The following is a 13,723-nucleotide window of genomic DNA, read 5'->3' on the forward strand; positions in this document are numbered from 1 at the left end:
TATGTGAGGGGGCTCCCTAGAGCCTGTCTCTGGGTTCACAGACTACACGTCCCGCTTGTATTAGCAGATCGAATGTTTGTTTCTCTAAACATTTCCCATGCTGAGATGATCTAACCCCAATTTGGTTGGATAAGAAGTGGGTCTTTAACAGGTGACTGCAAAGGAGGAATCCTCCGCCTGCGATTAGCTAATGTCCAGGAAGGTCAGAGGTTTATCAAATTGACCCTGAGCAGAACTCAGGAAAACCAAGATGGGAGCTACATAATGACAAAAACGAAATTCATACCAGGAAGCTCTTCCATTCAGATCCCCACAGGTTGATTTAGTACTTGTCTTTTTCGTTCAAAATATACTGTGGCCCTCCGGGGAACATATCCCAGAGAGGCACAAAGTATAGTCGAAGTGACATCTGCATTTGTTTGGTCATTGAAGCACTCTTAACAATAGCCAGAATCTGGAAAAAACCTGAGTGCCCGAGAACAGATGAGTGGTAAAAGAAACTTTGGTACATTTAAACAATGGAGTACTATGTAGCTGTTAGAAAAGATGAAGTCATGACATTCATATACAAGTGGTACTACATGGAAAGTATCATGTTAAGCAAAATGAGTCAGAAAGAGAGGGATAGACGCAGAGAGATTGCATTCATCTGGGAAACATAAAGCAACAAATTGGGAGACTAACATCCAGGAGTGATTGGTACCACGGATTTTGCTCCATGACTTGGAGGTCAGCCACACGTACTAGGGGAATAGGAAGCTCAGAGAGAGAAGAGAGCACCAAATAAAGGGTGTTGGGAGGATTCTCCCAGGGTGGGAGATGCATGCTGAAATTAGACTATAGACCACACATGATTACCACTCTATGCCTCTCTTACAAACTACAGGACCCAAAAGGAGAGAGAGAACAAAAGGGAATACCCTGCCACTGAGGCAAGGTGGGATGGGTGGGATGGGGAATGGGAGGGACGCTGGGACACATGGTGGTGGAGGATGAGCACTGGTGGATGGATGGGTACTTGATCATTGTATAACTGAAATCCAAGCACAAAAATTTGTAAGTCTATAACTGTACCTCATGGTGTTTCACTAATAAAATAAATAAATAAATAAAATTTTAAAAAAAGAAATCCTGCCTTAGTGGTAATTAGAGTCTGTCAATTCGAAACCATTCACTATAGTCTTCTTTAGAGATAGCATTACAGATGGATTTTCAGGATTATAAGGAGTGGGTTGTGCCTCTAATGTTCCTATAGTTATAAGAAAGTTTTGGTTGAGTATAAATCAAGGCACCATGCAACATAGTGAAGCTATAGTGTATCTCAATGATAACTGTGGAATAGAAAGTTTTTCTAACTCTAGATTATGCTGTGCTTAATAGATATCATTGTGTCTCCTGAAAGCATTTTAGTTTGCAGGTTATTGAAAAACTGACATTTTTTTTGAGGGGTGGAGGTTAGGGCCATATTTGATTATGCTCATGAGTTACTCCTGGGTTTGTGCTCGAGTATCTAACTGGGTTTGGCCACATGCAAATACCACCATACCCACTGTACTATCACGCTGGCCCATTGGGGAGTATTTTGTGGTGTATCTCTAGCTGCTGAAGTGGGAAGTTTCTTAGTGAATTCTGGCAAGTGAATGACTAATTCTGGGAAAAGAGTCAATTGTCTATAAAATGTCTAAGCTAAGTCTGAGAAGGAACCAAGATGTATATAGAACTTTTTGTTTTGTTTTATTTTGGGGCCACACTTATTTTGGCCACACTTATTTAGGCATTTTGGATGCCTAGGACTTACTTCTGACTCTGTGCTCAAGAATCCCCCTGGAGACACTCAGAGAGCCATATATGGCCAAGGGAACCAAAACCAGGTCTGTTGCTTGCAAAGTAAGTGCTTTACCCACTATATTAACTCTTGGACCTATCTATAGGACATTGTAGACCAATTTCAAGAAGAAAGTGAAGATAAAGACCTAGCACAGAAACTGGAGCACCGAATGAGGAGTTTGTGAGCACCCTTGGAACGGTCTACTGTGCAGGGGGCTGCTGTCTCAGGCATTTCCGAGCTGCAGGCAGGGTTAGACATCTCCTCCTGAGGCTAATATCAGATCAATTCACTCAACACCTAAAACTCCTTTTCAAATATCAGTAGAAACCGGAGATTTTATATGTGCTTGCAGGGAAAGTGTAAGGTCAGTCACTTTTTGAGAGACACAGAAGGACTGAGAAAGACGTGTCCCTCTCCTGGTCTACTATCCGGAGGACAATCGAGAGAAAGCACAAGCCCTCCAATCCTGCTGGTGATAAATCAAAGCATGAAGACAAATATGGGTCAAAAAATGGATCAGTGGACTGGAGCTCACAGTCTGCCTGAGGAGGCATGTGTTTGATCCCCAGGACTGCGTAGTCCCCTGAGCCCCACCAGGAATGACTCCCAATCACCAAACCAGGAGTCACCCATGTGAACAGCTGCTTGTGTCAAAAATAGCAACAACAAAACAACAACAAATTATTGGCATGAACATCAGGAATCCCATTGATCATCCTGGACTTTTAAGACCATTTTTCCAGGCCAGAGGGATAGTATAGTGGGTTGGGTGCTTGCCATACATGTGATTAACATGAATTCGGTTCAAATGCCTGGCATCCCATATGGTCCTCCAAGTCTCTCCAGAAATGTCTCCTAGCAGAGCTAGAAGTGAATATTGAGCACTGCTTGTTGTGACCCCGAAACAAACAACAACAACAACAGCAAAACTTTATTTTCACCAACCGAGAGACATAAATGTAAAGACTACCAGGGCTCCCATGAAAGCACCTGAGCAGGACGCAGAGGGAAACACCCTTGGAATGAAAATTCTCCCATGTCCTTCCAGTGGTGCTGTGGCCTCAAAGAGAGGCTGCCAGAAGAGAGTTGCAGGTGAAGCTACTTCTGATGCTCTTCCTGTACGGAGCCTCTCAGAGCACATGTTGGCTTCACTTCCTGTCAGAGGCTGGGTCGTGTTTGCCAGGACACTGTCCTTTCTTATGACTGGAGCGGCGCTGAAAGTCCTATAAACTTCACAAGGAAGTCTCTTTGCCTTATTTCACGCCCCTGACTCCAGGCTGTCCCCATGTTTTCTTGCTGTGAACCAGGAACTACTATGTGGGTGTTTGTACTCATTCTGCCCGCCAGATACCCTTGTGCATCTCCTCCAAAGCCCTAAATGATTACAGTGAATCCTGTGCAGGTGTTTCTTCTTTTAAATACACGCACAGACACACATACACAAACGCATATTAGTTCATGATCCGAAGTTATGAAAGTTCATGCCAGCCTGCAGGGAGAGCGCAAAGGGCTGGTGAGCTCCAGGTATGGACAGGATTGTAGGGCAATTCCTGGTCCTTCCTGGCCTCCAGAGCACCTTGGTTTGTTCTCAGCACTGCTGGGGATGCCGCAAACGAATAACAGCCAAACATTCACATTGCCTTTAGCCCCAGAGACAAAACCTTCTGCGAATCCCACCTCAAACAATCTGGTCACACTCTAATAAAGGAAAGCTTCATTCCTGTGGGTTTGACTAAACCACTGAGCAGGGGTGAGTGAACACAGGCCCCATCCTCACCCTGCAGGTGTTGGGCTCCAGAAGGCTACAGCTCAGGTCCTAGGAGCATCCCGCAAACCACTAAACAAAAAACCCTGGGACCTCAGGGCGGAAGAAAATTCCCAAGGATCTTCAATGTTCTACCTGAAATAGGCACAGGGAAAAACTCTTTTTTTTTTTTCTCTTTGGGACTTGGTGCTCTCGGGCATCTGTTTCAGTGTCTGAAGTCACGATGTTGCTAGAGGCCCACCTTTGAGGAATTCTCAGGCCACCCAGGGAGGTAATGGAAGGGGGGCTCAGTGTTCATCAGGAAAACATCCATTGGTGCTGGGATGACCATGGGGTGCGAGGGATCCAACCGCGGTTGGCTCAATGTAAGTGACACCTGCACTATTTTTCCCCAAATAATAAATCTTTATTTCTCTATGTTGGTTTGGTTTTCCTGTTGTTGTTGGTTTGGGTCCACACATAGCTGTGCTCAGGACTGAATGCTAATTCTCTCAGGGATAATTCCTGGTGGGGCTCTGGGAACTTGGGTAACTTGAAAATATGAACTTGGAGGCATGCTAAAAAGAATAAATAATATCTTTCAGAAGTTTGCTATTCAAGAGCCTGGAAATATGTACTTAGGTTTTTCTTTCCTTTTTTCTTTTGAGGTGGGTCATACCCAGTACTACTCAGGCTTACTTCTGGCTCTATATCAGGGACCACTCCTGGTGGGGCTCAGGGACCATCTGAAGAGGAAACCCAGGTCAGTTGCAGACAAGGAAAGCACTTCACCTACTATATTATGGCTCTGGCCCAAACTAGTACATTTTCACATGAGAAAAGAACCAAAAATTAGAGGCCATGGTTTCCCTTTCATCCATGTGGGTTCCTGTTCCAGGGATAGAAACAGAATGAAAAGCTGGTCTAAGTTGGTCTCTATATTAATGAAGCCAACAGGTGGGGTTTTTTGTTTGTTTGTTTTGTCTGTTTTTGTTTTTGGGCCACACCCAGTGGTGGTGCTCAGGGCTTACTCCTGGCTCTGCACATAGACATCAGTCCTGGTGGTGCATTGGTGACCAAATGGGGTATCGGGGATGAAATGCAGGTTGGCCTCGTGCAGGCTAGCACCCTCACCTCTTTAGGATTACTCTTATTCACAGGTATTTGTTTTTGTTTTGGGCCACATCCTGCAGTGCTCAGGGTTGATTCCTAGCTCTGGGTTGGTGGGGACGGGGGATGGGGGGCGGGTCGCTCCTGCTGCTGTCTGGGGATCATATGTGGTGCCAGGGAGTGAACCTGGGTTCACCATGTGCAAGGAAAGCGCCTTACCTCATGAATCTCTCCAACTCCCATATAGGAGTGATCCCTGAGCACAGAGAAGGTGCAAGTCCTGAGCACCAAGGTGAGTGGGCCGAAAACAAAAACAAAAACAAAAACAAAAAAAGACTAACAGAACATGATGACATATATGCCTGTTTACATATTTGATTCTTTCATTAAGATTTCGGCAATATTCAGTCATCCTCTTGAAACAGACCCTTTTCTTCAAACTCGGTCATTATGTCAATTTGTAAGATGAATTATATGCTTAGGAGGGCAGAGAGGAGTGTCACGCCCTAAAGACTGAGCCCTGCCTCAGGCGCAGTTCCAGGGAATGTGAGACCTGGGCAATGAGAATTGGGCAGAAGCCTAAATCTCCCAACCAATAGGAGCAAGCTCCGCCCACCCACAGTGCTATAAGAGGATGAGTCCTCTCCTCATCCATCACTCCTGCTCTGGACCTGGGACAGTGAAGGTCATCTGCGTGTGCGGGGCTTCAGGACCTCGCTTGGCCGATAAGAGGTCTCCTTGCTTCGGATGTGAAGACCTGGATCTGGCCGAGAGAGGACCTTGCTTTGGCTTCAGGATGACGTCCGAATCTGAAGACCTCCACCCTCACATGACCCTGCGCTCCACCACCACGCTGTAAAGCCACCATTCCCACAGAAGGCCTGTTCTGGCTGGAACTCAGAGAGGGAGAAAGGTAAGAAATCCCCTCCTGCGGGGCAAAATTCCACCCCTTTGGAGGCCTTGGAATGGACTGAGTGCCTGAATCCTAGATGTGGCCTCGGAGCTGGGGTCCAGAGCAACGCCTCTGTGGGACTTGCAGGACCAGCCTGACACACAAATTCTGTATTTGTCTGCAGGTCCAGGGCCCCTGAGCATGGAGGAAAAGCACACGGATCATGAGGCCAGGGGTGATAGCAGCTTCGCAGACCAATCAGGTAGGAGGACATGGTGTCCCAGGGTAGTCTAGGGGTTGGGGGGAGTTCCTGGCCTCCGGGTGTCAGGGATTTACTCTCACTGTGTTGTCAGAGTCAGAAAACAGCTCTGAGGAAGATGAAGACAGTGACTGGAAGAGGCAGAGGAGACGGGAGAGCCTCCCGCCCCACACAACAGGTGGGTGTTGCTTTAGGATCCCAGGGACCGCGAAGGGGTGGGTCATAGTCAAGGTCTTTCGAGGGTTGTTCAATGGGGGAACCCATTGGGAGACCCAGGGATCCTTGTGGACAAGCTAGAGGGGCGGAGAGGAGGTCCTGCTGTGTCCTGGACTGAGAGGTTCCTCAGGAAATGAGGTGCCACATCTCTGACCAGCTTTTTCCTCTGTAGGGAGCATCTCAGATGCAGAGTATAATGGGGAGAATTTAGGTGCCAGTCTCCCAGAAGGCCCAGACTCTGCCCACCACAGCTGCAGTGAAGAGACCCACAAGGATTCCTCTTCCCAAAGAGCTCAGAGGAGGCCCCTGTCACCGGGACCCAACAGCAACCCCGTGAACAAGAAGCTCAAGTCTCAGTCGCCCAGACTACAACGCTCCGCTCGTCAGAGGCACCCCTCTCTTCAAAAGCGCCCCTCTCTCCGCCGAGGCCTGGTGATGGCCCTGCGCTGCCTGTCCCAGGCTGTGTACGAGGATGTGGTGCAGGCACGGAGGCAGCAGCTCTACACCCCACTCTCTCACGAGCACCTGGCCCTGCTCGCTCAGCTCCAGGTGCCCCTCACAGGCCTGGTTTTGTCATTATCATATTAGTCATGATTTCGTGTGCTGTGTATTTTATTTTATTTTGTTTTTTGTGGTCATGCCTGGTGATACTCAGAATTTCCTCCTAGCTCGGGGGTTAGAAGACCATGGAGGATGCCAGGGAATTGAGCCTGGTTTGGCTACATGCAAGGCAAGCACTCTACCTGCTCTACTACCTCAAAAGAAACAGTGACCCAAATACAAAGAAAAGATGAAGTTATGAAATTTACATACAAGTGGTACTACATGGAAAGTATCGTGTTAAGCAAAATGAGTCAGAAAGAGAGGGATAGACACAGAAAGATTGCATTCATCTGGGGGACATAAAGCAACAAAACGGGAGACTAACCCCCAGGAATGGCTGAGATTAGTACCAGGAATTTTGCTCCATGACTTGAAGGCCAGCCACATGTGCTAGGTGAAAAGGAAGCTCAGATAGAGAAGAGAGCACCAAATAAAGGGTGTTGTGAGGATCCTCCCGGGGTGGGAGAGACATGCTGAAGGTAGTCTATAGACCAAACATGATTGCCACTCAATGCCTCTCTTGCAAAACTCAGCACCCAAAAGAAGAGAGAGAGAACACGGGGGAATACCCTGCCACAGAGGCAGGGTGGGACGGGGGGGATGGGCGATGGGAGGGATGCTGGGACCCGTGGTGGGGGAGGATGGGCGCTGGTGGAGGGATGGGTACTTGATCATTGTATAACTGCAACCCAAGCACAAAAATTTATAAGTCTATAACTGTACCTCATGGTGTTTCACTAATAAAAAAATGATAAAAAAATATCACTAGAAAAAATAATCTTGGGTACTGTTATACCGCTAATCAAGATGAAATAAGGAACTGGCTCACTCTCACATTGCTAATAACTCCTGACTTTTGTTCTCTGGGCAATATGGTGTGAGTAAGTGTCTCCAGGATGTACATGTTGGACAGGCACAAGAGACAAGTCCAACATGTCCACACCACTAGCAGCACCCCTGCAGATTACTCAGAGACCAGGGCTACCCACAGCATCCTTGTGCTGGTCAGCACCTTTGTGTCCCTGTATGCCCTCTCTTCCATCTTCCACGTGTGTCTCACCCTTTCCCCGAGTCCCAGCTGGGTGCTGGTGAATGTGTTTGGTGCTGCCCATTGCGTGTTTCCCCACCATCTGTTTCTTCACGCTCATGCGCCATCACCCCAGTTTCTCTGTGCTCTGCAGTGACACAGATGCCCCTCGGGTCTTCAGAAAAGTGCCATACACAGTATTTTCACACTTTGAAAACACCACAATATTTTTCATTTTTGTTTTATATGCCCAAAGTACTGTCATCTCAGACTAGGTACTTTGGGCATATTAAACAAAAATGAAACAATCAGACTAGCCTGATTGTTTTCCTTCTCCAATGTTATGTAGGAGTGACTTATTTACATCAGTGGGAACAAACTCATTGCACTGCCTTAAATACAAACATCTCAGTGCTGCGTGTTTGTGAATAAAATACCTCATTAAAACTCTTCTGGTTTGTTGCACATTTACACCCTACATTATACTGAAAGTTCTCCCTATGCTTTATACAAAGGAACATGGATGGTGGTTGGATGCATGTGGATATTCTGAGCACGGAGCCTGGAGTAAGCCCTGAGCACTGCCAGCTTAGGCCCCAGGAGAAAAGAAAACCCAACCCGCAAAACAACTTTTTAGCTATACTGTGAAAATTGATATCAGCTCCCTGCTGTGTGTAGACCGCACTTTATTGGCCAACTGATTGCAAAAATAATATAGTATTATGGAGCAGGGAGCTTCCTCAAATGGCTACTGTGTGAGTACTGCATGCTGAGACAGGACTCAATCCCCAGGATCACATAAGCCCTCGTGGACCTAGCCAGGTGTGGGCCCAATACAACAAACAGAATGAACTATGAAAAAAGACACTGGCAGCTTCACAGAAATTTCAAGGCACACGCAGCTGCCACATCCCATACTCTAAAATGTTTCAGAGTGTTTGGATGATTCTTGTTGAAGAGCGAAGCACCGGTATGTCTTCTCTCCACAGTGTTGGTTTGGGCTCACCCTGTACTGCTTATAGATCTTGGCTTTCCCCTCTGTACTCTCTCCAACCCACAGTATTCTCCTTTTCATAGCACTGAGCCATGCATCTGCATAGTTCATTCATTTGCTCTTCTGTAATGCACAAAGCACGAGCAGGAACTCCACAGTATAACCTCCACCTGTGCTGACATCCCGGGACTGTAGCCCACCCAAGAGTCATGAGTTCCAACAAACACCACTCTCTCAATTTGTCTCAATCTTAGAAAAATCTTGTAAGTCCTAACTCAAGGCAAGACTTCTTGCCATCCATTTGGTCTCATGGACTGAAGGGAGGGAAGTCTCTGGGGTGGGGAGACACTGAGATACTACTGTTCAGGCAGGCCCACAAGGAGAGGGAAGGAAGCTCAAGCAAGCTGCAGCTTGATGGCAGGATCTTCCTCTCCAACCACCTCCCGAGTCACTTCAGGTGCTCATGCAGGGAAACTCCACTTCAACGGCACCCACAGATGCCCCCAGCACATGCAGAGGCACAGAAAACAAAAGTCTCAGGCTGGAGTGAGAGTATATGTGTTGGGATGTTTGTCTCTCACTTAGCCAACCCAGTTTCAATCACTGGCATCCCATAAGGTACCCCATGCACCTCCAGGAGTAATTTCTAGCACAGAGTCAGGAATGACACCTGAGCACTGTCGGGGTGTGACCCAGAAAGCCAAAAAATAGAAATAGGGGGAAAAAAGCAAACAAAGTTCTCTCTTGCCTTGGCGGGGGGCTCATTCTAGGCTCAGAGATGGACACGAAACTGTGGTGTTTGAGTTCCCTCCTCAGTGGCTTCCCCTGCCATTCTGCAGACAGGAGAGCAGTGAATCAACCCAAGGACAGTCACCTGAAGCACTGTTTCTGCTTTGTGCTCTCGGCCCAGGGCAGGGGGCTGCTTCAGACACTCAGATACTCTGTGACCTGCAGCCTTTACCAAGCTCAGGAGGCTGGGACCACGGCTGGCAGTCATTCCTCCAACTCACCTGCTGGAAGCCAGGTGGATGTCACCACTGAAAAGCTGCATCTCTAGTTTCCCTCTGCACAGAAATGAAGGAATGTTCCAAGCGCTTGTTTGAGACGTGACCCCGCAGGTAAGTGATGGGGCTTCCTAGAGCCTGTCTCTGAGTTCACAGACCACACGTCCCACTGGTATTAGCCGATCGAATGTTTGTGTCTCTACACATTTCCCATGCTGAGATGATCTAACCCCAATTTGGTGTGATAAGGAGTGGGGTCTTTTACAGGTGACTGTGAGGGAGGAACCCTCTGCCTGAGATTAGCTAATGTCCAGGAAGGTCAGAGGTTTATCAAATTGACCCTGAGCAGAACTCAGGAAAACCGAGATGGGAGCTACATAATGACAAACACGAAATTCATACCGGGAAGCTCTTCCATTCAGATCCCCACAGGTTTATTCAATACTTGTCTTTTTCGTTCAAAAAATGCCGTGGGCAGTAATTGAATCTGGCATATTAGGACCCTCAGCGAGAACCCAATCTCCCATTTCTGGTGCATCACCAAGGTTGTCAGCTGGACATTCCAAATTCTGGCACAGTTCTCCAATGAGCTCGGGAGAGTCACGAAGCATTGATACTTAGAACGTGTCTCTGAGGCCCTGAAATTTCAGCCCAGGTTCTCTGTGGGAGACCAAGGACTGAAACACGTCCAGCTCTGCTGAATGCAAACAAATTTTCATCCCAGTTCTGATTGGTGGAAATCTTGTCGACAGCTGATTGGCTGGATTTCTTTTCTGGATGACCCGTGGTGTGCCCACTGGTTTTCTCTTCAGGAGCAGGGGTCCAATCTTCTCTAGACTGGCATGTTGCACAGCTGCTCTTGTCCTCTGCCCTTCTGTCATTCTTCATCACTTCCCCATCATCAGATGCTGGAGACTTTCTGCCCTATGATGGTCACACCTACCCTCTCCTTGTGCAGGACACAACCAAAATGTTCTCATAGGGATCTTGCCAGGACGCCAGGACATCAGAGGCCCTCCCGCAGTGGTTCTAAGAATGAAGACTCTAGCTCTAGACAGCAGGAGGTAGGGGACATGGGGCCTTTCATTTCCCAACCCTAAGGCACTCCCATCTACAGGCATGATGGGGATGAGGAGGTGCGATAAGTCCTGGGCTGGTCTCCAGAGAGCTGAGCTGAGTGGAGACGGAAAGCCAAATCACGACTGGTGTGCTGTTGGTCACGTGGTGTCTTAGTGGCGATGTCCTGAGAAAGAAGAATACCCAGGTCAAGCCCCAGGCTCAGCCATAGGGAAGGCTGTGGGGGTGGAGAAGTGGCCTCACCTAGCTCTTTTGCAAGGGCTGGCAAGTCTGATAGGGGCCTGGGAAGTTCTCTTCCTTTCTACTTGCACACCGGGCTTCGACTTCTCATAGCATCTTGGCATGGCCAATCTCATCCTGGGCTTTGAGCCAACTTGAATCTGTGGTGCCTGTGTCTGAGTGTTACAGATGCAGTCTAGGGCAGATGTTGTCCTGGAAGGCTCACAAGAGGAAATGCCAGGCCTGGAGCAAGTAATTTGTCCTGGCATGAGCTGTTTCCAGCTGGGAGTTGTAATCCATCAAGTCCACCTCACATCCCGGCTGGATTACCAACAGTGGTGTTAGGTGGTTCCACAATTTACAGGTCTGTGAGGATGCAGCTCAGTCCACATCTTTTTTTTCTTTTCTTTTTTTAAAATTAAATTTATTTAATTTAATCACCATTAGAGCAGTTGCAAAGCTTTTGGGTTTAAGTCTCAGTCACACAATGATGAAACACCCGTCCTTTCACCAGTGCACATTTTCCACTACCAAAAACCTTATACTCCCCATCCAATATCCTCTCCCTACCTGTGTGGCAGATGATTTCCACATTACTCTCTCTCTACTTTGATTATATTCAATATTTTGACATGAGATCCACCATTGTTATTTGGGATTTTACCCCAACACTCAGATCTGCCAAAAAGGCAACTCTAGACAATTTGTTGTCTATTGCTGATTATAAATGGCAGATGATGATTTTGGATTTCTGAAATTTTAATAATTAAATCTTGAAGGATTTCTGCCAAAAGCCGCTGGGTCCCCAGATTTGTTTCTGAGTCTCTTGGATCATGGCAGTTAAGCAGCTAGAGAGGACATTCTTGGGCGTTGACTCAGGGGTCTCGTTGGGGCGGGGGAGGAAAGGGCCAGCTCTACTCACATCCCATGTGGCCCTGTCGTGTCTTGTCACTGTGGGTCCATATATGACTGTCCCTTTACCTCTGGAATATGGCGACCATTGAGCTGCCAGGGGGAACAGGCAGAGGGACGGCACCTTTTCCCACCTGGGGTGGCATGGCACTGGTAACGTAATGCGGAGTCTGGACGCATTTCTGCAGAAAGCCGCTGGGTTCTGAGATTTGTTTCTGAATCTCTGGGATCAAGGTCATTAAGTAGATTGATCATGAGCCAGAGAGACTGTGCGTGCATGGCGACTTGGGGTTTCGTTGGGGCAGGGGAAGAAAGAGCCAGCTCCAACCCCATCGAGTGAGGCCCCGCAAGGTACACATCTTTTCTTGATCATTGGGACAGGTTATGGCCTTGTGGGTTGCTGTGAGAGAAGAACCCGCATGTCAGATGCCTCAGGCATGCAAATGACCCTTCTACTGAGGAAAGGCCTGATGTCAGACTATTGTATACCAGGCAACAAGAAAATGATAAGCAACTTAGGACAACAGGAATGTAGCAAACTCAAAACGACACTTTAGAACTTCTTATCCATCGAGGAAAAGAGGAATACCTATAGAATCACACCACACTCAAGAAAATTTTATAGGAAAAGACGTACAGTGGTGACTGAATACTGGCAGAGATGCCCCGCTTCCCCTTAGATAGTCAGCGTAAACAAGGGAAATTCCAATTCATGTGTTTGAGCATACCACACACACCAAATCAAATGTATCTCGTGTATTCTTGTCTTAAGATGAAGGGAAAGAAACAATTCCTCCACAATTTGCAAAGTGTCAACAGCAAATATCCTTTACAAGGACTGTGTGAGAAACTTTTACAATGGAAAGATACACTAGCCACGGGTGCAGAGTGAACTCTCCAGCACAGAGCAGGGCAGGAATGTACAAAGAAAGAGACATGAGAATACACGCACATCAACCAGAGCCCTGCAGCAAGCCTCCTTTCCTGGAAACTCAGACACAGAGGGCATGGAATGAAGTGCCCTAAATAAAAAGTAAAGAGGAATAAAGAAGAGAATGAGTAGGAACCAGACATTGGGCTCCCAGTGCTGGGTGTTGGCTCTGCCAACTAGAAGTCCATGTTCAACCCCCAGGACCACATGGTTTCTGAACACTGCAAGAAGTGACCTCTGAACCATGAATTGGGAGTAACCTCCAAGCACTGGCAGGTGTGGCAACCCTCATCCCCCACTAAAAAAGGAGACAAAGCAATAGTACAGTAGGAGAGCATTTGACTGGCATGTGGCCAACATAGGTTCAATCCCTGGCACTCCATGTAGTCCTACAGGCACCACCAGAAGTAATACCTAAGTGCAGAGCCAGGAGTAAGCTCTGAGCACTGCTGGGTGTGGCAAACTAAAAAAAACAGCAGAGAATCAGGGGCAAGACATCCTGACAAAGCCACAGGGTTGTAAGGAATCCCTCCAGACAGTCTTCTTTGTCAGAGTCCTCCCAAGAAGTGGTGGGGGAGCACTTCTCTTCAGAGCTTCTTGCATGCAAACAAATCAGGTTCCCTCTGAAGAGGACCCCGAACTTCTTCTCTCCCAGAGAACTCCTAAATTCCAGACCTTGTTGGGGGTGTGGGGAAGACAGTGCCTGGGACCTTAGAAAAGGCACCTCCATCCCTTCTTGGGGAGGTCCCCCACCTCCAGGAATCTCCCCACTTCCTCCTAAGGATTTAGCACTTGACTCTCTCATGGAGCTGCCATTACCTCTCATCCACACACAGTCAATACCCCATCATGTCCCCTGACACCTTCATTCCCCCATATGTTTTTGGGCTGCTACGCTGGCTGGATG

At 47.6% G+C, this 13,723-nt stretch overlaps 1 protein-coding gene across 1 annotated transcript; it reads left to right on the forward strand.

Annotated features, from left to right (window-relative positions):
• Window positions 1-5,775: 5,775 nt before the first annotated feature.
• LOC130043279 (protein FRG2-like-1) lies at window positions 5,776-6,637 on the forward strand. Its single transcript, XM_056135536.1, has 3 exons — window positions 5,776-5,836; window positions 5,928-6,011; window positions 6,222-6,637. Exons 1-3 carry the CDS (start codon window positions 5,776-5,778, stop codon window positions 6,635-6,637), a joined length of 561 nt encoding a protein of 186 aa, XP_055991511.1.
• Window positions 6,638-13,723: the final 7,086 nt, after the last annotated feature.

This window comes from Sorex fumeus, unplaced genomic scaffold, assembly GCF_029834395.1.
Source record: "Sorex fumeus unplaced genomic scaffold, SorFum_2.1 ptg000122l, whole genome shotgun sequence".
Lineage (NCBI taxonomy): Eukaryota > Metazoa > Chordata > Mammalia > Eulipotyphla > Soricidae > Sorex > Sorex fumeus.